General features: G+C 42.5%; 1 protein-coding gene across 1 annotated transcript in view; it reads left to right on the forward strand.

Annotated features, from left to right (window-relative positions):
- APP (amyloid beta (A4) precursor protein) overlaps nt 1–25,284 on the forward strand; it is a gene marked incomplete at its 5' end in the record, with an annotated part of 149,423 nt that overhangs the window by 77,524 nt on the left and 46,615 nt on the right. Inside the window, 5 exons of the mRNA XM_010148064.1 lie at nt 1,739–1,872; nt 10,289–10,363; nt 11,496–11,654; nt 22,182–22,310; nt 24,031–24,130. Coding sequence (XP_010146366.1) covers nt 1,739–1,872; nt 10,289–10,363; nt 11,496–11,654; nt 22,182–22,310; nt 24,031–24,130 — 597 coding nt within the window. The remainder of the gene's footprint in view (nt 1–1,738; nt 1,873–10,288; nt 10,364–11,495; nt 11,655–22,181; nt 22,311–24,030; nt 24,131–25,284) is intronic.

The raw sequence follows: 25,284 nt of genomic DNA on the forward strand, positions 1-25,284 counted from the left end.
AAACATGTAATTAAATATTTATGAAAGAAATCTAAAAATGGTGGGAGGAGCGATGATTTGCACTGCCCATGACTTCTCAATTGGATTTGTTTTTTTTGGTTGCTTCTAGATTTCTTTTGTTTGGAAACCAGCAGGGCCTTTTCTTTGGTCCAGTGAGTACCTTGCACAACGGATTTTGTAATTTATACCAACAGCAGCCAAAACCATTCATTCCTGTTGTAGGGAATCATAGAATCCTAGAATGGTTTGGGTTGGAAGGGACCTTAAAGATCATCTAGTTCCAACCCCCCTGCCATGGGCAGGGACACCTTCCACTAGACCAGGTTGCTCAAAGCCACATCCAGCCTGGCCTTGAAGACATCCAGGGATAGGGCATCCACAACAACATGTAGAGATATCTCAAATTCAGCCAAAGGCTTTCTGTTCATTTTAGGGCAGTTTTGTTTGTTTTGCTTTTGGGGTTATGCATCTAAGATAAATTTGAGGGAAAAGTCTGTGGTTTGATTTTTCTTAAAATTTGATGATGTATTTTATTGGGACTAACATGTTGTACTTACAATTTTTTTTAACATAGATATGTTTATATTTCAAACTTTTAATGGAAATTATTGATAAATAAATATGGATTGCTATTGCTTATCCTGATCTTCAGATTAAAGTTTGCTTCTGTTGGAGATACTGAGAAATGTCTGGGATGTGGGAGGGTCCTGGGTTTTTCCTAACCTGTATTAGTCTGTCTCCTAAAATTCATTACCTCTGTAAGTGAAGTTAGCTATAATAGTACATGTAGTCAGACTCATTTTTAAATATCCCATGCAACTATGTGTATGGTCTTTGTTGGTTTCTCAGAATTTTTAAACTAACTTTACAATTGTTGAACTAAAAGTGAGCAGGGAAATGAAACTGATTATGTACTAAAATATTTAGGGACGATCGAGTTGAAATAAAATAGCTGATCATCACTGGAGAGCTTTTTAAACTGCTGTTATGTCCCCAGCACAGAAATGTTACTGTAGTTAATGTAGAGGTTATTGGATGTTTCTGCGTAGAGAAGGAGCGGTTGCTCACTCATCTTGAATTACCCTAAACACAGATCTTTCTGCTACCAGTGTGGTAGGTATTGCCAAGTGATCTGACTGGGATGGCTGGCAATTAGCACATGCTTGCTGACTATTTCCTGCATCCGTAGAGGGGTTTTCCTTTATTTGTTACAAATAAAGTAAATATCTGTGAGGCCAAACTGTCACTAAGGGAAGGATTTGAGGTATTTCATTAGGGTACTGTGGGGGCCACAGGTGCTTTAAAACATATTTGGATTAGCACTGGTGCGTTACAGTTTACCTTTTAAGAATAAACTAATATACAAAGCGGGTAACTTTGCAGAGGGCTTTCTACTGGTTTATGTACTTCAGTCATTGCCAGGCTTTTGTTATTCCTTGGAATTTTTCCTTTGGCAGCAGTTTCTAACCTGTTTTTTGTTCACACTGAAGAGTTTCTCCTGTGTTAGAAAATGGGGCGTGAGGGGAAATCCTTATATATTTACATCTATTTGCTGTGTGTCTCCGTATTTCTGCCTAAGCCACATTTTTATATCCTTCTTGGAGGTTAAAGGAATGGCTTTATTCTGGTGGAAGTTACAACAGATGCTTCTTGCTTGGTCCAACTAAATTTTGTACTAAAATAGAAATTCTCTACTTCTCTTCTCCCTTCTCCTCTCCCCATCAAAATTTTACCTCAGTCCCTACCACAGCCGCTAGCACTCCTGATGCTGTTGACAAATACCTGGAGACACCTGGGGATGAGAATGAACATGCCCATTTCCAGAAAGCCAAGGAGAGACTTGAAGCTAAGCATCGTGAAAGGATGTCTCAGGTAAGGGAGATTTCTTTATTCCTAAATGTGGGAGTTTTGCCTGTGGAGTCATAAGATGCTCGGGGTCCTTCATCTTATTTCCCAAAGCTGCAGCCAGCTGCCCTGCCTATTTGCAGTGTCGTAGGTACACCGCTGGCTGCCTTTCTGACTATGTCTTAAGACATCAGCTGGCTGGTACGCAGCATTTGTGGTCGGGTCGCAGCTGCGATTGCAAGTCGCTACAGTTACGTGTGCTGGTAGAAAGGAAGAAAAAGTCTGTTAGAAATTGCTCTCATCTTTGTGGAAGAATGTTTGGTTTGTGAGATTATTCTTATTTCTAAGCAAAGAACTTGACCACTGCATTAGTTATCCTCCCTTTGTAGCAGATAAGCTTGTGATTAGCTTCCTTCTCCCTGTGCACGCATGCGTGGCCGTGCCCTGGGGTAACGTAAACTTGCATGCGTTCATCTAATGGTCTTGAGCCTCAGGGGAACATGAAATGCATCTGAAGCCAAAGAAAAGAGGAAAAATTAGTGCTTTTGAACCCAACCAAAATTCGATTGAATAAGCTCTTTTTTTTTTCCTTTAACTAAAAAGATTTGTGTAGCCTGAAACTACACTGTTTTTAATCCTATTGAACACTAAGAGATGAGCTCTCCACTCTCTTAGAAATAGAGTTTACAGTAGCAATGCCAATAAACATCGTCACAGTTCTGCTCTAATAACCAAAATGAAAAGCTTAAGAGGTTTCGAGGAAAGCCTGTGATGCATATTTTTTTAGGATGGAACAAATGAATGTAATAGAATTCAGCATGTATCTGTGTAGCTATTTTACTGTATTTTTTTCATTGTAACTTTCTTCCTTGGTTGTTTTTTCAGTGTTTCTGTGTATTACTGACACATTTACCTTGAGCTCTGTGCTAAAATGTTTGAGTAGGCCTGAAGTTAAGCTCTTAGAGCAAGTCCCCATCTACTGGTGCTGTAGCTACACCTGGCACTTTCCTAATAAACAGGGCAGGGCATCTTACCTGAGGGCGTGATCTGACCAGTGCACGCCACTGCCAGGAATGTGACACAACAGGAAAGAGATATGCCTCCACTTGGGAAGCGGTGTAGCACAAACAAGCTGTCTTCTCCTTAAATAGAGAAAATAATCCCAATTTAATGCTTTTTAAAGTGTTATCCTTTGCTCTGGAAGATTGAATTCATTCAGACAATTGGTGGCTGTGTTGTGAGCGCTGCTGAGCGTGGGTGTGTGCAGTGCCCGGCTCAGAGCCCGCTGTGAGCAATGGATCACGTGGCACCTGTGTGCTGTGCTCCTGTCCCAGGGAGTGGCTCATCCCAGCCCTCTTCCTAATGTAGTTCTGTGTGCCTGTAGTACTGGGTTTGGGAAGGACGGGCAGGGAATCGGGAGGCTAAATGAGGTTGTGCATGCAGCCTGCCCGTCAGAGGAGAGCTGTCCTGTCCTGGCCAAGCACGTGCAGGGTTGGCAGGTAACACGTTTGTCACCACATTATTGCCTCCCCGTTCTTGAAACAGCCCTATTTAACATACACCGTAGGGCAGTTGTCCGGAAAGCAAAGGGCAGCCAGTGGAAATGGCAGGTTTCCCTGAAATGGTCCTCAGAGTCTCACCGTGGTTTCAGGTTTTCCTCTAAAATCCCATATGCGGTGTCAAGGTTAAGCTGAGTAATTAAGGGCAGTGTTTAGGTGAACTGTATTTTCTATTTTCTACAAAGCCTGACGGATTGTGGGAAAGAGCTAATTGAATGCTCAGGCACCCAGAAAACGTCATACAGAGAGACCGTACAACACCGGCGCTTGAGGCCAGCAAAATTAACTCTCTGGGAAAAGCACTGAACCGCAGCATCAGAAAACTTCTGGGTAAACGCGCTGCACATTTGGGGCAACCTCACAAACGAAGGCTGCGGTTCAGGGGTTTGATTGCAGATCACACTGGTGCTGGACGTGCTCTGCCCTCGTTAGCGCGTTTCCCACCATCCTTTCTGTCAGCGCTAATGAGTGTAGACCTGCAGGAGAGGCAGGTCAGCTCCCTCATCTCACTGCTGTGTCACTCTTCCGAAAAAAAGTAAAATAACCATCTCTGGAAAAAAAGATCTGGGAAACGGCAGCACGATAGTACATCAAGAAAGAAAGATCTTTGATCTTTTAATTTGCTTAAGCTGCTTATGAAGTCACAGCTTAAAGTGTGTATGTCTTGAAGGACACGGAACCCCTGCAGAGCTTTCAAGAAGAGAGTAAAGTTTTTAAAAATCAGTTTTCCCTTCTGTGAGTAATGTCTTGTACAGCACTGAGCTAGCCTATCCCAGTTAATGTTTCAGATGTTTAAAAAATACAAGATCTTATGGGGAAGTAGAAAAGCCAGCTAGTTTACTATTCTGTGTTTCCTCACATGAACTGTGATATTTCTGTGTCCCTATCCCTGTTCTGCTTCTCTAGCAGTTTATTTTAAAATTGCTTTTTACATTTGCTTTAAAATCAGGTATGTTCTTAATATGCATTTAACTAAAAAAATATCTTGAAGCTGTTACTTGTGTTGGAAACTGCCATATAAAGTAACTTAGTAAGCTTTTTCTGTCATGTTTTTCTCTTAAAAAAAAAAAAGTCACTAAGTCCTCCAGCAGCACCAAACATACTTACGCATTTTTATTTACCCAAACATTAGCTCGAAGTTCAGTTCTTTGAGAGCTGAGAAATTGGGGCTTACATAGGAGAGCAAACTATCAGTGGTTTTGGAACCTAATCGAGTAATCATTTAATCTTGCTAAATGTCATAATCTGAAACAAATCAACTTGTTCGCTAAATACAGATATTCTTTTATTTAATAAAGCAGCTAGTTGTAAAACAGTCCTTGATTTGATGCACACTTTGTGGCAGCCAATTAACCAATAAAACCTCCCACATGCATTCTAGTTCACATATAAACCATAATCCTAAGGAGTAGGGGAGTTTACTACTAAAAAAAAAAAATGAAATATTTTAATCAAAACATGTCATGAGGGTGAATGCAGATACTCTTTATATTCTCTTTACGAGATTTCCTTTTGTTTACAATGAAATTCTGACAACTCATGTTTCTTTTTCCCTTGCATAAAGATGCACATGCAGGCAGAGAGCCAGCTTCTGTCAGTGTTCACAGTTCACAGCCCCTAAAAGACTCTCGTACTGGGAGAGTCTTTTTCTTTTTTTTTTTTTTTTGGTATGATGACCTGATGCAACCCTCGTTCAGACTGTTTTAATCCCTTCTGCTCTTAAGTGTCCGTCCCTTCAGACTACAGACCATGAAAGATTTTTCTGCCCTTATATCTGCATCGCACCTGGACCAACAAGGCTTATAAACTTTCCTAGGCAGTACTGTAAAGAGAATTACATTAGCATACGATTTTAAGCTTTTCCCAAGAATTATTAATGCAACTGCCAATAACAGCAAGGCTACATTCCCATGCAAGCAGGATAGCCATTCAGCAGTGCATGTGTAACCTCTCAGTGTTTGCTATTCTTTGACATAAAACAAGGAGAGATTATGCTAACTGATTGCAGGTTGTCGTGGTTCTTGTTTCCTTTTTTGGTACAATCCCCTTTCTTCTCTTTCCAATTTAACTCCTGTACAGCTCCTTAGCTTAAATAGTTCTTCCTAAATAGCTGGATGGAACCAAATACTGAGCTTTATTCAAGGGAGCAGTATGTTTATCCATTTCTTTCCTCAAATATCTTGTGACATCCTTCTGTCTTAAATTTATTCTTCCCCTGGCTGTTTACAATATTTTAGGAATCATAGGTACTTATGATAGTAACTTAATGATACCTTGTCACCTAAAGTTGTCCTACTTCTTGGAAGTTCTATTTCCAAAGCAAGTATCTGAAAATACTGCAGTCCTCAACGAGCCTCAGCAGGACTGGTGTTATGTTCAAGATTTTTTTTTTTTTTGGATCATTGCATGCCACTAGTTCAGCATCCTGGAGAGGTCTTCAGTTGATTTTTAGTGTCGGAGGCACCACAGAATCATAGAATGGTTTAGGTTGAAAGGGACCTTAAAGATCATCTAGCTCCAACTCCCCTGCCATGGGCAGGGGCACCTTCCACTAGACCAGGTTGCTCAAAAGACCCATCCAGCCTGGCCTTGAACACTTCCAGGGATGGGGCATCCACAGCTTCTCTGGGCAACCTGTTCCATGTCCCCAGCAAAGATGTTAAATTATACTCGTCCTTATGTTCCCTAGCTCCCATCGTCTCTATTATTGTGTGTGGGAGGGCTCCTTCCTTCCTTAAAACTGACTGTCAGTTTAGTAGGAGTACCCCTCTCAGATACAGTCCAGGGCTCTTCAGAGAGGTTTAATGATGTTGTGGTTTAACCCCAGCCAGCAACTAAGCACCACGCAGCCACTTGCTCACGTGTCCCCTCCCCCACTGGGATGGGGAGGAGAATCTGAGGAAAAGGCAAGAAAACTTGTGGGTTGGGATAACAACAGTTTAATTAGAGAAATTAAATGAAACAAAATAATAACAATATTACTACCAGTAACATGTAATGAAAATAATACTACCACTACTACTAATACATAATGAAAATAATGGACAACAAATTACGCTACCACTCATCACCTGCTGATGCCCAGCCAGTCCCTGAGCAGTGAGAGCCAGAGCTGTGAGAACCAATGAGCCAGCAGATCCAGACCCAGAGCAAGAGTACTCAAGCGAGAGAGCCCCCAAGCCCACACCCCCAACTTATATACTGAGCATGATGTTTGATGGCATGAGATGTCCCCTTGGTCAGTTTGGGTCAGCTGTCCAGGCTGTGTCCCCTCCCAGGTTCTTCTAAAAAAGCAGGTGGGAACACAGAGGCAGTATCAGAGACTGAAAAAGTCCTTGATTTGATACAAACCTTGCTTAGCAATAACTAAAAACATTAGTATGGTAGCAATATTCTCAGCACAACCAATACACAGCCTCATACTAGCTACCGTGAAGGAAATTCACTCTGTCCCGACTAAAACCAACACACCAGAAAAACAGTCAAGACGTAAGTGTGGAACAAAAGCCTTCGACAGTGGTAGGCATCTTACTGGCGTGACTTTGTCCTTCTAAGCAAACCTGCAGGCAAGCATCTCTGCTCATCTGATTGCTGTAACCCAAATGCCTGCCATAAATTCTTCTCTTTCAGATACAGTTCTGTGCCCCAGTGTAAGAAACGGGAGTAAATTCTGGTGTTTTCAATATAGTGAGATTTTTGTACTTAGCATCTCTCTTAATAATGAATTACATTTTCTGTACTTCCTTTTTTCCTTTTGCTGTCCCCTACAGCCCAATTTCAAAAGGAGTCTGCCAGGCACTAAGTTCTGAAGAAGTTTGGCTTTGAAATGGCTTGCTTCTTAAATCTCAACCAGAAGTTGTCATTTTTCCCTGCACAAAGCCGCCAAGCCTTCAAGAGCCATAAATCTGTGCGGCTTTGATAGGTCTGTGCTTTCAATAAAGGAGAACAGGTTTATAAGTGCATAAAAGGCCAAATTCAGCCTTTTTCTGCACGTGCATGTCTGGGGAAATTTTTTTTTTCTTCTTGCTCTTTGGTTTCCTGTAGAGTGCTACGGCCTATTTCTTAGTCACTCATAATCCTCTAAAGGGATGACCTTTGGTGAGAGTAGTTTTCTGGTGGTAGCATGACTGCCCATAGGTAACTGTAGGGCAGCTGTGTCTTCAGTTAGGTAGCATATACACAGAGATGCTTTCAGCCACTGAAGTCTTCTCAGTTGCAGAAATGGGCACTGAAAGCACAATATTAAATGCAATCTTTGCATTTAATATTGTTTCTGCTAACAGCCATGTCATTGGTTTTTTTCACAAGCCATTCTCTGTTATCGCACCAGAGCTGAACTCTGAAGCCCGTAATTTACATCCCTCCCAACTGGCCATCTACACTGTTGGTTTATCATCTAGCCAAAGGTCTCCTTATCACATTACCCACAATACTTGTTTTCATCATATGGATTAGCAGGGGGTTAGTTTGGAGGATAAAGATGGCAAGGGAACTGTTGTTCTGAAAACCCATCAACTGCTCATTCAGAGTGAAAATGAGTATTAAGCAGATGTCAGAGGGGTGATTTCAAGACACGGAAGGAGGGTAGGGAGAAGAAAATCATAAGGGTGCTAACCTAGGCCAATGTTCAAGCTTGAGCACTTCATTGTAGTTTATGACTTGAATTAATGGCATGTTTTCTGGGTCTTCTATAACGTAAACATTGTGGCACCAGTGACATTTTGGGTTTCTGGAAAAATGCTACCTGTGTACGTGAATTAAGTTTTCTCAGCTGCCACAGTCATATGGCCTAAACAATTAAGAGATGAGAACCTAATGTGCACTTAATACACAGCAGCACTCTGAGCATTAGTAATATTTTTTCCAGAACACATCATGGTGCTCTAAACTGTGATGTCAATTGACATCCTCTAGCCCTGCTTTGCCAGAGAAGCGGAAAAATCTCCTCTGCCCAAGTGCTGGGAAAGTAGCTCGTGTTGGGGCGACCTGTAAGCTCAGTACGCTGTGCATCATATTCTCTGTCTTCTTAGTACAACCTCTTGCAAATGAATTTCATGTCTCCTTGTAAATTTTGGTTTCCTACCTCCCTAGAGCTTGGCTGCAATTTGCACATCAATGCATATTTGTCTGGTGAGGAGATAATGTAAATTGAAGAGGTGCTTCTAGGCTGCCAGTTTGTGTTGGTTGTAGTACAATTCTTGAGACTTAAATTTTGTCCTACAGTTCCCGGCAGAGTGAAGTTAAGGCTGTGGTTTCTGAGTACTTGACTTCAGGTCTTTGTGCTCACAACTGCTGTCTAACCATGCCCCTGCTGAAGCCCAGAAGCAGACAAAACAATTTCCCACTTTAAAGTTTTCAGCATTGCATTAGCTTCCCAAAATACATGTCTCTGCTCTCTTGGGCTACTTTGAGGTTGGAGTCTTTTACAGGTAATTTCACTGATAGTGAGTTGATCTGTTTTTCTGTGACTGATTTATTGCTGTCTTGAAACATATTCCCAGGCTTTGGGTCAAAAGGAAAATGAAAACTTGACAACAAAATCCCATACGTTGAGTCAGTCTTGAGTGCAGGTGTCTGCACACTGGTTAATGATTAAGGTCTGCAACCCTGTATAGGACTGAGAAGGGACTGCATTTCAAGGACTGGGACTTGTAAATGTCTCCTTCGAGCCCAAGTTTGTTTTGGTTTGGTTTTTTTAAAGACTCAGACAGATACCCTGAGGCACCATGAGTGCTCTCCAGTATGTCCACCAAGGAGCCTGATTAGCAGTGTCCAGCATGTGGGAAAACTGGGGAGCCCAAGACAGGAGCTGAGTGTTGGAGGCTAAACTTGCAGATATGAGGCACAGCAGGTCAAATTTGTTCTGCTTTTGGTAGTAAAATTTCAGTCACGCATGCAGACTCTGAGCTTTTCTAAATCTCCTTTAGAAAGCACACGTTTGACTATTTCTATTAAATGGTATGAAAGTGTGAATTATGTTTTTTTCGGTGAGAAAGGAAAGAAAGGAAATGTACATTTTGAGTAATTGCTTCTAGGTTTCTTCTGTCTTCTGACATTGTGCTAATTCGGCAAATAAACAAGTCACTTGTTTGTGTGCACTGCATTCGGGGAGAGCAATTGTTGCTGCATAAAATGTGTTATCTGAGGAGATTGCTGTCTAGGTGTGGAATGAGTAGGTCCTGAAGTAGGACAACCAAGGGGGTTTCAGATGTCGTGGGGGCAGCAAGTTAAGAGTAACTCATTCCCTGACTACTGAAATACTGCCCTGTGTTACAGGAGGAGGTGGCCCCTCACATTGCTGGGAGGAATGGTACTGCAAGTTCTCCTACATCATTTTTCTGTCACTGTTGTACTTAAGATATTAATATATTCAGTTCTTGAAGTATTGGACGTGAATTTCTGGAGAGACTAGCACAAATTGCATGTCATTCTCGATCTGTCCTACTCAAAGGCCAGTGACATCCAAATATATCTAAAAATTCTTGTGGTACCAAAAAAAGTGTCAGTTGGAACATGTTGAAATTCGCTCATTTTGACCAAGGACATACGATAGATGGAAGTGGTCTCCTTTCTGTCTGAGATGAAAAGGGCTTGGTGTGCTCACCTGTAGAGACCTCCAGTTCCCTTGGCTGGTTCACGGCTGTGTTGCTTCACAGTGGAGTTGTGAGAGCTTGGCACGATGTTCAGACGCAGAAGTACTGACTTTGTTTAATTTAATAACAGGATCCTACCTTTGTTACATGCCACAACCGCTTTTTTGATAGAGATAAAAGGATGAGAGGCATACAAAAAGATGAGTGTTGGAGCTGCAGTGCTTGGCTGTTGCTAAGCCCCAAGACAAGAGAGGAAGATACGAAAGTCATGTTCCTTGTTTTGTTCGTTAGGTCATGAGAGAGTGGGAAGAGGCAGAACACCAAGCCAAGAACTTGCCAGAGGCTGACAAGAAAGCTGTTATTCAGGTAAAGGAAAACACAGCCACAGCCTTATCCATATGGGCCGCAGTTAAAATACAGGGGGTGCTGGGTGTGATATGATCTTAAAACCTGCTTCTGTTGGGATTTAATGTTACTGTCTGCTCTTGCTGTTGCTGGTTTTGTTTCTAGCTGTTAGTGGCTGCTGGGTGTCTCTGTACTTTGCAGCCAGTCCCTGGTACAGCAGTGCAGGACACTGCTTGTGACTGTGTGAGGGGTAAAATTTCACTTGAATTGATTTGCCTTCAGTGAGAGCTGAAAATTCAGTTCCCATGGGTCCCTTTTCAAAATTCAGGCCGTGATAAACTAATATAAACTTCAGGACCTAAGCTCCAAGCAGAGATGGAAAATGTGATTTAAGGAAGAAATCTCCATCAGGTCTATCTGAAAGAAGCCCTCAGCCAAAAATTATTTTATCCAAAATTATACTATAATTCAGAAAGTCTGACAAGCCAGACACTCCCTGAATCCCACAGTGTCTGTGTCAGGTATTAATCAGTACTGCTAGAACGATTGCAGTGCAAAACTATAAAAAGCTAACGTTCATAACCAGACTGCATTGCACATTAGATCCCACAGCTTTGCTCTCTGCATTTCACCCAGTCAGTCCTTTCCCCTGTTGGAATAAACTTGGGCTCAATTCTTCTTCATGGCCGTCAGTTTATAAGCAATTGTAGTGACTCTGTTCAGGTTGGAATTTACACACACACACACCCCCTCCCCATCCCCCACTCACCCCCTCCCCAAGTAGATGTGCTCTTGAAGTCACGTTGATGGCCCGTGATGGTAGGGGGCATATGCTTGCCAAACTCCACCCTCCCTAGGCACAACTCTTTAGCACTGAACCACTGTCTCAGGGGGCAAATGAAGGATTCACTGGTGGTTGTGCTGAACATGTCAGGAATATTTGATTTGATGAATAAAATTTGGCCAGGTGTTCAAGAATACAGGGCATCAGCAGTTCCCGCTGAAATCCATGAAAGGTGTGGTCAGTGCCGTTCCTGGGAGCCAAGCTAGCCTGACATGGGAAGGATTCTGGTGATTTGCAGATGGAAATGTTCACGTCCGTTGTCTCTGCTGGTGCCTTTGCTGTTCCTGTTGTGATGGACGTTTTTTTCAGCATTTCCAGGAGAAAGTGGAATCACTGGAACAAGAAGCAGCGAACGAAAGACAACAGCTGGTGGAGACTCATATGGCACGGGTAGAAGCCATGCTGAATGACCGTCGCCGCATCGCTCTGGAGAACTATATCACAGCCCTGCAGACCGTCCCGCCCCGGGTAAGTGCGGTACCACAAACTCTGTCAGCTGTGTCAAAATCACTGCAGTCATCCTGGGGATAAAGGTATGCCCAGGCACGGTCCAGCTATGGGCAGCGAGCGTGTTTTCCCCGTGCAAGGGCTACTACAGCAGTCAGCTAGTCTGAAAGTTAGTGTAGATTTTGTGTGTACCCAAATATAGGCACCAGCACACGCCCCCTCTACAGACCTGGAAAGAGATAGATAGATACACATGTACATACATACATACATAAAGATCCTTAAACAAATGCCGTGGAAGTGATTTGCTTATCCAAAGTTGTAGCTGTTTGCAGATCCTACAGAAGGATGATGAAGCATCCTTCCAAGTGATGCACAGTAGGACACTTCTTCATGCCAAGATGGAGCTTAACGATGAGGGGGGTGGTGCTTGTCTGTTTTGTTTGGTGAAGGATCTTGTGAGGGTGGTCGAATGGCGTGAGGACGGCACACTAGCAATTCAAAGTTGTCTGTGTTGGATGTGATGGCTATTAATGGGTGTAAACAGTGAGTTCAGAATGTGGATTGAAAGGAATTTTTAATGATTCCATATCCATGATGTTTGTATTCAATACCAAAATAACTGGTCTGTGACCTCCAGAAGAAGGGAATCCGCAGGAGCACTGTGGGAAAACAGTCAAATGTTTTATATACCTCTCGCCTCCTGAACACTACCTAGATGGAAAAAACCATTATGTTATTAAAAGACTTTTGGGTCAGCAGTATAAGATGTAGCCATTAGATACTGAATTTGGCTTCCCAGGGAATTACATCAATATGGCTAATCTGGTAAAATAAAATGTTTAAAGTGAATTTCCTTCTGGAGAGAATCCTGCATATTCATTGAACATGGAAAAGTGATCGTCGTCTTCATTCTTTATCAGTGTCAAACTTTTTTCTCCACCCCATGGAGTAAAACTCTTTTGTTTTTATTGTGTGCCAAGGAAAAGAAGAATCTTTTACTTAGGTAAAAGTGTAACAGGGAGACTTCAGAGTAGCTACCTGAAGAGTTAATCTGTATTTTGCAACACAGTAATTTGTGGAAAACGAATAGGTAGAGATGTTGTTTGGTCTGAGTGCGAGATGCATATTGTGACCACTAACTTCAGTGAGGATAGTGAAGGGCTTAGACTCAAGTATCTCATTAGCAGATGGATTAGTGATTTACAGACTGGGATGCAGCTTCCTTTAGGAAACTGGAGTCTGTGGCTTAGAACTGAGAATGAGATCAGGTCAGCGTATAGACAGGCTGCAGGTTGTGTTTGCTCTCTTGTGTGGTTTTGAGCAGCTCACCTAGGGTATGATTTCACATTTGGCTTCAGTCAGTCAGCCATTGCTGTAAAGTTGAGCCTCATGCAAATGTAATGCTGTCTTAAAAGTATCCCAGAAAATTTATTTGATTTCAAGTTGTGTGGTAAGTATCAGAGGTTGTGGAAGGTGAAGATAGGGACCACACATAACAGCAGAATAGTCTCTTGAGCTGCCAAAATGTGCAACTTCATTCCTAGCCCAAGGGAACTTGACCTGTTAACGTTTGTGGAACACAGATGACCTCTCCACTCTGTGAAGAAAAGAAAAAAAAAGAAAAAAAAAAAACCAAAACCAAAAACCTTAAGCCACAGAATACTGATGGGCAAAAATGTTAATACAGGCTTTGGGTCCAGGAAAACCTGCATTTTATGCTTGGGTTGCTTGTAGTCAGCTCCCAGGACATTTAAATTAATAATACGTTTAACAGTGTCAGTGGGAGAGCATTGGGCCTGTGAAAGGCTGTGTCAAAGAACACTGTGATACATGACTGGGGAAGCAAGTTTTGAAGGTACTGTTAAAAGGCTGAGGTGCATCCTATATTGCGTCCCTACAAAAGCTGATCATTCTGCAAGGAGCAGGCAGCAAGCACGCAGGTAACATTAGGTGAAGGTGCTACCAAACAGGGACTCATCTCAAAACTAATGGGGGTGAACAATTTAAAGAATAATACCTTCAAACAGTTCCTTTGCCAGTCTTGTTGATGGTACTGCCCTTGCCTCAGCATTGTTCGGTTGTGTGCTCTGTCGTTTCTGGGGATTCAGGCATGTACTGACCTTGAATTCAAGGATTTGTCTGGTTATTGTGGGGCTGAAGCTGAAACCTGAGGAGTAATTGATGATAGCTGAAAGGCCTAATGAATGAATCCTGTCTGCTAACTGCTTCGCAGGATATGGAGCCAGAAATCTGAATACACTGTGAATCCAAACTTTGACTGCCCAGCCGAAGAGAAAATGGGATTTGTGGAAAATTCACCTCTGATACCCTAGCTATATTTCTCTCTGTTGGTTCTCTAGTAAACATACATTTGATGCAGTTGTGTTGTCTTTGAGCGAGTAGGTCTTCACCTTACTGGTGAGTTGTTAAGTAATCTTACAAAAGGGATTTTTTTTCTGGAGTTCTCCAAAAATATTTTTAAGAACCTCCTTCCACAGCCTGCTTCTAATTACATTGTTTACTATAAAAGTGGATTCTGAGTATTTAAAGTGATGGAGTCTCTTTCTCTGAAATTACAAGGACAGCATTTGGGTTGAAATTGAAAAAGAATTTAGGCTTTTCTATTGAAGTGCATGTTTTCTGCACACAGCTGGCATGGTTGCCATATGTCTGGTATGTATATATAATGTATATAGATGTGTGTATGTGAAAATTACTTTCCATTTGCTGTTTAATCACTTGGACGTATTCCCTTGTACTTGAATTTGAACATTTCCCAAGATTTTTTGGACTTTGGCAGACCACTTGAAGCGTTAGGATTTCATTTTGATTTTGGATGTCTAAAAATCCAAGACCAGCTTTGCCTGCAGATCATTTATCATAGCAACACAGTCAGTCTGGCACTCCCAGTGACATCAGACTGATCATAGATGTGGTGCACAGTTCTCTGTGAGTGACAAAATCCTGATCCACTGGGAACTCCTGTTTTCTGTATGTGTACAGGTTATGTGGTGCTTATGTTCAAGGGGCAGCCTCTTCAGGGGAGCTGAAGAGAAACTTCCCCTGTCTGAGAATGTCCTTGAGCTATGGACAGGGGAAGCTGGAAGGCTGTGTGAGAAGTGTCACTGATTCCTTGCTCCTTTGAAGGAGGCTTTCCTTACAGGGTAGCAAGATACGGGACTTGGGGAGCCTTTGGTCCTGGCCAGTAGTTAGTCTTTATGTCCTTACACATGCCTGGAAAAGCAGTGGGTTTCAATGCCATTCTGCCTAAAACTGCAAAATTCTCGGAATCCTTATGAATAGCTTCTGTACAAGACCAGAAGCTTAACTGCAGGATTTTTCAGGTGTTCTTCAGATGACTGCCCAATGCCAGTGTGAGAGGAGCACTTTGGGGTACTGCTCTGGGCAGCAAGAGAGCCAGGGAGCGTACAAAGATGAAATTGCATAGCTTCAAGGTCTGCTAGAAAACAAATTTGAGCAAAACCAAATATATATCCTGTTGTTCTGTTCTCAGAAGCACTGTCATGTGTGCTGCCCAGAAACTTAAAATTTGATCCTGATTCCTGATGCAGCTTAGCTGTGCTGCTATACTTTGTTGCCTTTGAAAATGGGGTGCAGCTGTTCAGTATCCAGTGTCAAAATACTGTATTATCTCATACTGCGTGATGGCCTCACTACAGAAAAGGAGGATTAATGGCAGCTGGAACCAATATGCCTCTAGTTCTTAACAGTTGGAAATTTTGCCCTTCATTTTGCAAGTGAAATAGTGGAATTCAAATCCATCATTCTCTGTGAGCAGGTTGATTTTATGATTTGTTTATATTCCCTCTTTCACATGCATGTCAAATTTTGCTGGATTTATGTCTCCCTGTTTAATCTTTGTTGGTAAGAGATGCACATTCTCTGTGGGAAGCCAGTGGCAGGGGGCAAAGAGAAGCAGAAAAGAAATCCAGCTCTTAGTGGTGAAATAAAGGGTTTCAGAGCAAGGAAACATTACAGGAAAAGGTAATTAATTAACCTCCTTACTCTGCGCGGAAAGTGAGCATGTAATGATCAGAATCAGTGTAAAATACTTCTTTTCTAACTTGGCACTATTTTACTGAAATGTAAGTTATTGCCAAACAGAGCAGGATCGTTAGGATCGACCCTAGCTTGGACCTTAATTTACTTGAATTTTTTTCCTCTTGGTTTTTTTCTTGTTGCCCTTAGAATTTACTCTGCTCCCTTTTATGCTATGGGAGGAGTGTGTGTTCATATAGAGAGAGCAAGCACAGTGTGGGCTGAAACTAGTCCAGTTCGACTATTTGGATGTGGAAGAGGCATCTGCAGAATGGCCCTTACTTGGTGTCTTTGTGTTCAGGAAGCCTGAAGCCTTTCCTGAGTCCAACAAGATTGCTGTGGAAATATGCAGTTGGAGGCAGGCCAAAGCATCGCTGCTGATCTAGTGATAAAAATCCTCCTGTGCCACCGGAAAGAGCAATCCAGCTCTAATACTCCACCCTTTAGCTCTGCTCCTCTAAACCCATAAAGTTACAGCTGTGGAATTTCTCACATATACTTAATTTGATAGGATTTTGTGAAATAGCATGGGTTTCAGCTCTGCTTTTTAAACCAGTTCAGACTTTGTGCAATATGGTCACCTAACTGCATTTTCCAGCAGCTTCTGAGGCTTTTGTGTGAATAAAACCAGACTGTCTTGTTTTTTCCCCCACTCTGAGGCTTGAGCATATGGTAGAGTCATACATCTAGGCTGGCCGGTAGGTATTTTGTACAAGCGAACTAAAGACAGAAGAGGCAATTCCACACAGGTATTAAGTGCTGGAAAACTATGGCAGTTTCATTAGATCTAAAATGCAGAGTTTCAAAAGAGTGAGCAAAAATGTAATTTGTCAAAGTTAAGTAAGTTCAGATCCTTAAAAGCAAATAATGAGATTGAATCAAATACTGTTTCATTTTATTCTGCCCCAGGAAAAGTCCTTGGGAAGGGTAGGCAAAAGGAAGTTTTGAAGTACCGCTATAGACATGTATTTGTGATGTGTGGGGTAACGTGTTTTCCCATAAACTAGCAGGAATTATGAGAAGGCATCTTTAACTCCGCATGAAAGGTAGCTGCATGGGGGTTTAGTTGTGTCTAGCCCATGAGTGAGAAGTCTTGCATTCATCCTAGCCAGCCTTCATTTTCCCCAAAATGAACGACTACACCTGTGTCAAACACTACCAGGAAGTTAATAACGTAGCAGGTAAAATATGTATCTAGCATGGTATACAAGGTATTCCTAATAAGTGCATGAAAAGAAGCAATTGTTGCACGTTTCCAGAGCAGTAATCAGAAAGGACTGGTGATTGGTTTTTCTCTAAAGGCAAGATTAAATAGCACAGTACAGCATTGTGAAACTTTCCTCTCTAGTTTAGAGTGAGTGTTGATCAAAGTGACAAGCCAGCTCAGAATTTCCCATGGAATTTCCATGGCACAGAGCCAGGAAGTTGTATTTTAAATACACAGAAGTGCTTTAATAGGATTTTTGTGTTGTTTCTCTGTAGTAATTATTTTGGATTGCCATGGGAAGAGTGTAAGTTTTATGTGTAGCAATCTGAACTACATTTGATGTTTCCATTTTCCAAGCTCAGTGAAGTTGCACTGTTTAATCCACTCTCTTAAAATCTGAAATAGGAGACTAGCATCAATGTAGAGTTCGTGGGGGAGGCATCTGCATGCATAAATTTATACTTACATGTATGTATTCCATTGACTAGAAACTGTTTTTCAGACATTTTAGATCTCATATATGATTCCTTTATGGGAATGACCTTATCTCGCTGGTGATACCACCTGAAATAAAGGCACTGGATTACAGCCAGTGGGGCTGGAACTCACCACCAGGTAGCTCAGGAGCCATCAGCAGTTTTTTCATTTGGGCTTGTGTCTCATAGAATTGGGAACCTGTTAACCAGCTGTCAGGGCTACGACGTTAAACTTTCAAACCCAGGGTGTTGCAGTGCTTAACTCTGCCGTGGCGCATAGTTGTATTCACAGAAAGAACTGTTTTCCAAATGAGAGAATAGATTTATTCCCTGCAGCTTGGATAGAAAGGCCAGATAGCCTACACAGATTGCCTACGTGGTCATTTTAAGCTAACAACTAAAATACCACAGACGTGAGGATGTCTGTTGGCCTGTCACAATAGCTTGTGAAAGGGCTGCGATTGATCTGAGCTTAGATAAAAAGTAGGTGTTCGAATCTGCTGAAAAGGCAGAGGTTTGGAATGACATTCAAGGAAGCAGGAGGCATGACAGTGTGTGCTTGAAACAGTCAGAAGCAGCATTTGAGGGCAGCACTGACACTGCTTCGCCCTGCATTGCACCTGTGCCTGGATAGACGCCTTACACCTTTTCTTCTGCCTTTGCCTGAAGAACGAGTGTTTGCCATGAGACTGAGGACTGGTGAAACAGTACACATTCTGAATTTGGTGCTGGGCCCCGTTGCTGAGGGGGTCACTGGCCATTTTTGTCACTGGAGAAATGACAGTAGCCAGCAGCGTTGGCCATGGTGACTAAAAACATGGGAGTAACGGAAGCCCTGTTGGGAGTATCCTGGTGGCTTTCAGAGGAAGGCCAAAAAAAAGCAAGCCAACAAAACAAGTACAGACAACTGAAAATAGCAGAATTATTTCATGTGGCTTAGGCAGCCTCTGGTGGCTGATAGAACTTGGTTACCTGCGAGATGTGTTTTACTAGATGACTACAGATGTGAATACATTGAGTTTTCCCTGGCAAGACAGGCAGCAGAATTTGAAGTGCTAAATCCAGAACTTGTAATGAACTTGTGTGGTTGGTACATTGTTTAGGGAGAGCGAGAGGTGCCAAGCCGGCCCTGGGATGTGTTAGCCCTTTGTTCTTCTGCCATAGACACTGTCAGAGCTCAGGTCTCGGGAACTTAATTTAGCTGATAATAGCACCACTCGCTTTCATTTATAATTTAATCTGAAGGTTCCTGCCTAGAGTCGAAGTAATACATGGCCATGGATGTAACAGCTTCAGACACAGGGTCTGGCTGCATCTCCTCAGCCTGTGGAGCCTCCCCTCACCTCTGCGCCTGACCCGTGCAGTGTGGTCCCTCCACTCTCCAGTCACAGGAGTTCTTATCACTGTTTGTTGTACCAGATTTGGGGGTGAATCCTGACCCTGCAAAAAGTGCTTTTCTGGGATTCTTAGGCACAACCATTTTAGTCCATAACGACATTTAAAGGAAAATGTGTGTGTGAGATTCATTATGGACGTTGGACTTGGGGTGAGAAGTGTTTTTGCTGATACGGAAATTCATTAAAACTATGCAGACAGTAGGTCTACAGTTCTAGGCATTGAGAAGAAAATAATATTTTTTTTTTCTTTTTTGACTGTTAAAGTTACATTCAGGTATAAAACTTGGTGCCCTGTTATGGTAACCTCCACCAAAACTGGGTCAGGTATGCAAAGCCCAGTGGAGATCTGTCATTGCCCATCACCAACTCTGGCAGTTCAAGCCTTGAGCCTCGGCCCTGGAGCTGTAAGGAGGTAGTTTTGCAAAGTTGTTGGGAAGGTTGGAGGCCTGACCTGATCCTGTGCGAGCAGGACTTTGGGCAGTAGTGTCTGCCTACGTACCATGAGTTTCTAGTGGGTATTTTTTTTGGCTTCAGAAAAATCAAAGTTGCTGCCCCTGTAAGGAAACACCTTGCATTTAATATTCTTTCTGTATTGTCCTGTACTTGAATTACAGTTTTCTGCTGCTATCACAGGAAGATTTCTTGGCCAGATATGCTAGAGGCATGTGTATCCATTTCTCCTGTATAGTGATGAGTTTGGGGCATTTAACAGTGTTATAAAAGGCAATAAAGGTGGGCCCTTTTACTCAAATTACCATTACTGATAGTGGTATTTGACAGGTATTTTCAAGACTGTTATCCAATTAACAAATCTGCTTGTGATTCTTAACGTAAAAGTTTCATTGACGTATTGCAGTGAATACAGACACTGAGGGAAAACAAAAAATACACCCTTCTGATCATAGAATCATAGAAAGGTTAGGGTTGGAAGGGACCTTAAAGATCATCTAGTCCCAACCCCCCTGCCATGGGTGGGGACACCTTCCACTAGACCAGGTTGCTCAAAGCCACATCCAGCCTGGCCTTGAAGACATCCAGGGATGGGGCCTCCACAACATCTCTGGGCAACCTGTTCCAGTGCCTCACGACCCTCTCCATGAAGAATTTCTTCCTGATGTTCAATCTAAACTTCCCTGTTTTCAATTTGTACCCGTTACCTCTTGTCCTGTCACTACAGGCTCTTGTAACAAGTCCTCTCCCAGCTTCCTTGTAGGCCCCCTTCAGGTACTGGAAAGCTGCAATGAGGTCTCCTCGGAGCCTCCTCTTCTCCAGGCTGAACAAGCCCTATTCTTGCAGCCTTTCGTCACAGGAGAGGGGCTCCAGCCCTCTGATCATCTTTGTGGCCTCCTCTGGACTCGCTCCAAGTGGTCAATATCCTTCTGATGTTGAGCATTCCACAGCTGGACGCAGCACTCCAGGTGGGGTCTCACAAGAGCAGAGCACAGGGGCAGAATCACCTCCGTGACCTGATGTTAGACATGACACTTAAATTGGAGTATCTCTTGAGGAAATAAAATAAATCCTTTTCTTTCTAATCTGCCTGAACCCGCTATCTTGATGTGTCATGGGGGCAAGGAAAGCTGAAGTGTCAGGAAGGTAACAACATTTTCAGTCTTTGAAATTTTCTTGTTGTTAAGCTTTCTGGTCTTCTAGCATTTGTTCCTACAAAGCTTTACAGTTGGCATTTCAGTTTGTTTTGCCATTACCATAATGTTGTGAGGATTACTTACTTTCAAACCTTTGTCCACAGTTTCTGCATCTTGATCCCTGGGGCTTGGCTTTTGGAGCTTAGGGTTATTTTCTTCATGAATGAATTTTCATTCATGGAGCCACTAAGTTTAATCCCGTGGCTGGGCATGGCTTCACATCTCTCTAAGACAAATCTTCTTCCAATAACCTTTGTCTTACTGTCTAAGGACTTTTTTAAATCTGCTGCTTTTCTTAAGCTGAAGAGACTCTTAAATCTTTGAGCTCCATAGCTTAGTATTCATCTCTTGGGTAAATGTTAAATTAGTTATGAATTAGTTTAGATTTGCCTGTGAATCTAAGTCTTTTTAAGGCGTCACCTTCGCCCACGGTACTTCCTGCTTTGGAAAGCTGCACACAGAGCCTCTGATGCTTAATTTTGTCACTTCACCATGCTCTTCCCTGTATCCTTGCCAGTACCCAGACCAGCTGTTCACGACTTCTGCTCCTTCTTTAACCTGCTGCACAGTAAAGTCATCTTTGCCTTTCCTTTCACCTGCCTCAGTTTCGTGCTGTTCACTGTTCAGCAGCTTCAGGTCGGATGCACAACCACAACGCCCAGAGTTGCGGTGCAGGGTGGGGTAGGTAGTTTTCCAAAATCCATAGGAAACACTGAGTTAAGAATTAATGTCTTAGCAAACACTTCCTTGTTTTGTCACTGTATTTTTGTACAGTGTAGGAAAGTACATAAAAATACTCACTTCATAGTCTTCACTGCTCTACCATCAGTCTGTATCATGTTCCCTTCAGCTACAGACCTTTCCTTTGTTTGTATTTAGTTACACACCTTCAGGCATAGATTTAATGGTTTTTATTAATTAAAATCACCTGCAATATATAGATGCTCTAGGATTTTTTACAAAATCTGGCACCCAAGCTGAGTGCCTTCAGAAGAACCAAGTAGTTTGCCCTTTCTTAAGTTTTGCGGTCAAGTCTGGTGGTTATTCCTTGGCTTAGACAGAGTAGTGCTTTTGCATGGTCTTTCTGTGCAGCTGTTGGGCAGGTTACCTTCTGATCTGAATCTGAGTGAGTGCATTCGGTCACCTGTTGGTAAAACCTACCAGTTGTAACTTCTGTTGCTGAAGTTTAACTGTGGTTGGCAGACGTCAATACTGGTTGAGTATTCAACATAGAGCATATACGGTGAATGTTTGAAATGCTTCCAGGGGGATCTTTTGGGAGGGATTTGCCTGGTGGTAGTGAAGGTCACACAACTGGGAGCTTAGATCATGAGGCTTCCTGAGTTGGGGGAGAGAAGTGGAGTCTGATGGAGAGAATGGAAGCAAAGCCCAAAGGAAATTGATGTTGGGTGCCCGTTAACTAGCCTGATAAGGTGACACTTGCTGTCTTGCTGGAGCAGTAGCATACAGTCGGACAAGGAAATGGAACAGCCAAAGTTCCTGTTATGGTCCAGAAAGAAACCTGAATGCCCTCCCCAGGGTCCGTATCTACTACCTACAACTACCTTTCAACGGTCCATCCTGCCAAATGGGTTGAGTGAGTGGATGCTCCTTACAGTAGTCAGACCTGCCTTCAGAAGACGTCTGCAGGCACCAGCTGGTCAAGTGCTTTTGCTCTGGGATATGTCTCCAGTGCAAGGAACTAAAGCATGTGTTGGTCTAAACTAAACTGATTTTGTTCCCTGTTTCTTTTCCTGTAGCCTCGTCACGTGTTCAACATGCTGAAGAAGTACGTGCGTGCTGAGCAGAAGGACAGACAGCACACTCTCAAACACTTTGAACACGTCCGCATGGTGGACCCAAAGAAAGCTGCCCAAATTAGATCTCAGGTAACCTCCAGTGAGGGTTGATGTGTTTGTTCATAACCATTGTGAAGTTTCTGTCAACCTAATTTTTAAAAAATACTCGACTCCTTTCTGTGGACGGCTTTACATGCAATAAAAATAATCTGCTTTCTGGCAGAAGTTTAAGGCAAATGATGTACGACTAGCATGGATATAAGTTGTCTCCTGAGAAGAACTGAAAAGCAGGTTTTCTGTCTATCCAGAGAGTCAATCCTGGGCATTTCCTGAGGAGCCCCCCAGAGCATAAATGCCCAGAGCCTTTATTAGTGCCTCAGTAAATAATACCTCTGGGAACATGTCAGTAATAGCTTTAGTGAACCACATATGGTTATGCTTCCCTCAGCTGAAGTGACAGAACCAGAAGTGGTGTAGCCATCTGGCCGCTACCAACCTCTCTATAGTCGTTGCGGAGGTACTTGTAGTGTCTGTAAATGTGATTGCTGCAATGCACTAGAGTTTAACGTGTTCCTTCAAAAGAGGCACTGTGTAGTTCATGCCATTTTAACTGCTGAGTGTTACCACAGACCTCAGCGTGTATGTTTTGGAACAGCTTTTATGTTGTCTTTGTAAATCATGGACTTAAGGTGTAGCTGGCTTTCAGCAATTAAAATTGTAGGCACAATGGATAAGCTGTAAAAAGAAGTGGGCCGTGATGTGCAGAATCAGCCACGGTTCCCTCTGCAGGATGCAATGGGAAGCGCTGTTCCAGCCATAGTTTTTGAACTGACTGGCATCACTAAAAGAAGCACCGTGTATTGCTTAGTGTGTCGTCCCAGGAATGAGTATTTCTACAGCAGCTTTGTATCTTGAATCAGTCAGAAGGTTGGGGGAACGTGGGCTAGAGGAGGTGACGGGGAATTTTTTTCAGTGGAAAATAATATTTTGCTGAAAAGCATAAATACTGTATTTCGGTTTGAAATATAGTATTCATACCACTTTTTTTGTTGAAATTGCTCTCTGCAAGCAGTAAGCCTCTTTAGGCCTAATTGCACTGTTCTAAGACGCACCTGAATTGCATCTACCGAAGAGATGTGATACTTGTGGAGAGTACCCTGGGGGAGCATGTATCATGGGATGTCGTGATTCATCCCATAGCAGCGTGCGGGAAGCTCAGGCAATAGCGTTGTAATCACATGAGACAATGCAATAATGCTTCTGGGCAGAAATATTACTGTTTTGAGACAAAAATGTTTGCAAATGTTTTTACCAGGAAATTTGGAGCTTTTTTCCCTCAGAAAGAGCTGTTTATTTTTGCAATATTAGGACCAGAAAAAAAAACACAGCTGAAACATTTCGATGCAGCAGTCATTACGCCTCACTCGGTTTGTGTGTTGTGTGGAAACTTGTAGGTATGGGCAAATGTTGATGTTATTGAAGGGTAAATGAGGCTGTGGATTTCTGCCACAATAACCGCTTGTGTACATGCTCTGCCCCACAGCTAATGTAAAGCCCTACTTTAAATGGCTGCGTTCCCATGGGATTTCAGGTAGTTACTATGGAAGAGCATCTAGAACACAGTTTTTCTAGCTGCTGTAGGAGAGATGTGAATTTTGCAAATTGATTGACAGTTTCAGTACACAGACTGTACTGAAATCTTCTACCTAGCACAAGTGAAAACTGTCTGGCTTTCTGTAACCTGTAAAATTTGTAATAATGTCAAGTTAGCAGTAGCATTTCCCTCCTTAAAATACTTTTCTTTCCATAGGTTATGACACATCTACGTGTGATATATGAACGCATGAACCAGTCTCTCTCCTTCCTCTACAATGTGCCTGCTGTGGCAGAGGAGATCCAGGATGAAGTCGGTATGCAAACTATTAATGTAGAAAAAGGGAAATTGCTGTGACGAGAAATTACAACCAAAAGCTAAAATACAGCATCTTACTTCTCCTATTGATGTACTGTCCCAGCTGAAAAATGGGAGAGGAAACTTGCAAATGTTCTTCAATATAATTTAATTTATTATTTAATACTTGGAAGACAAATCCTGTATAACCCGTGCAGTGGCATCATCATATTGTTGCAAATGTTTTTCCTGAAATACGTTGATGTACATGTAGAGCCTTCATGCTGTAAGGAGACAGCTATTGTCAATGACATTTATCAAATCATTCCTGGGTTTGGATATTTAATTTACATGGTAAGTATTTACATTATCTGATGTAGACATTTTGGAAATCCCCAAGCTAAAAAGTGAGTTGCAGACCCAAGCATTCAAGAAAAGCATAAGTATCAAATTGAAGTTGCTGTGTGCGACTTGGCAGTATCTTACTGTTTGTGCACTTAGTGCTTGGTCAGTTAGTCAAATGGATATCTCCTCTCCTCCCACTTTTTCCAGCGCACAGGCTGGGCTGTGGACCCGTCAGGTAGCAACAGTCCTATGTTTGTATCTTCCTTGAGTGCTGTCACAGCAGACAGCTGTGAGGAGAATGGTATTGCCTCCCAGTCACGTTCCTGCTCTCGGCTGTGGCATTGCTGCAACAGAGAGATGTCAGAGCACTCGGACTCCGGCTGTGTGCTCTGTTGCAGCAAGGCAGATTCACTTAATTAGTTCACTGTATTAGTTTCTGATAGAGCCACAGGTCTGGACATCACGTTGCTAATGTGTTTCCTTCGGAGAAATCCTACGCGGCTGAATGCAAAGGCCAGAGATGGGTCGGTCATTGTCTTTGGAACAGCGATTTTCCCAAGATGTAATACTCTGCCAAACAGCAGTTAATGGATTAATTTTGCAAATAACCAGCTTCAGCTGACTAAATATATAATTGATTTCTTTAAAAGACGAGGGAGGAATGCCATTGCGGTAAGGATTAGGATGCATTTGGGACACAGGGAGGGGTTGGTACCAGAAGTAGTGGTAGATTCGTTAGCCCAAAGGGCGGGTTAGGAAGGAGATGTGCTTCTACTTGTGAGGTAGCTTGAGAGGGCTGGGGATGAGATCAGAAGGTTGGGGAAAGAG

Source organism: Eurypyga helias, unplaced genomic scaffold (genome assembly GCF_000690775.1).
Source record: "Eurypyga helias isolate BGI_N326 unplaced genomic scaffold, ASM69077v1 scaffold8263, whole genome shotgun sequence".
Classification (NCBI taxonomy): Eukaryota; Metazoa; Chordata; class Aves; order Eurypygiformes; family Eurypygidae; genus Eurypyga; species Eurypyga helias.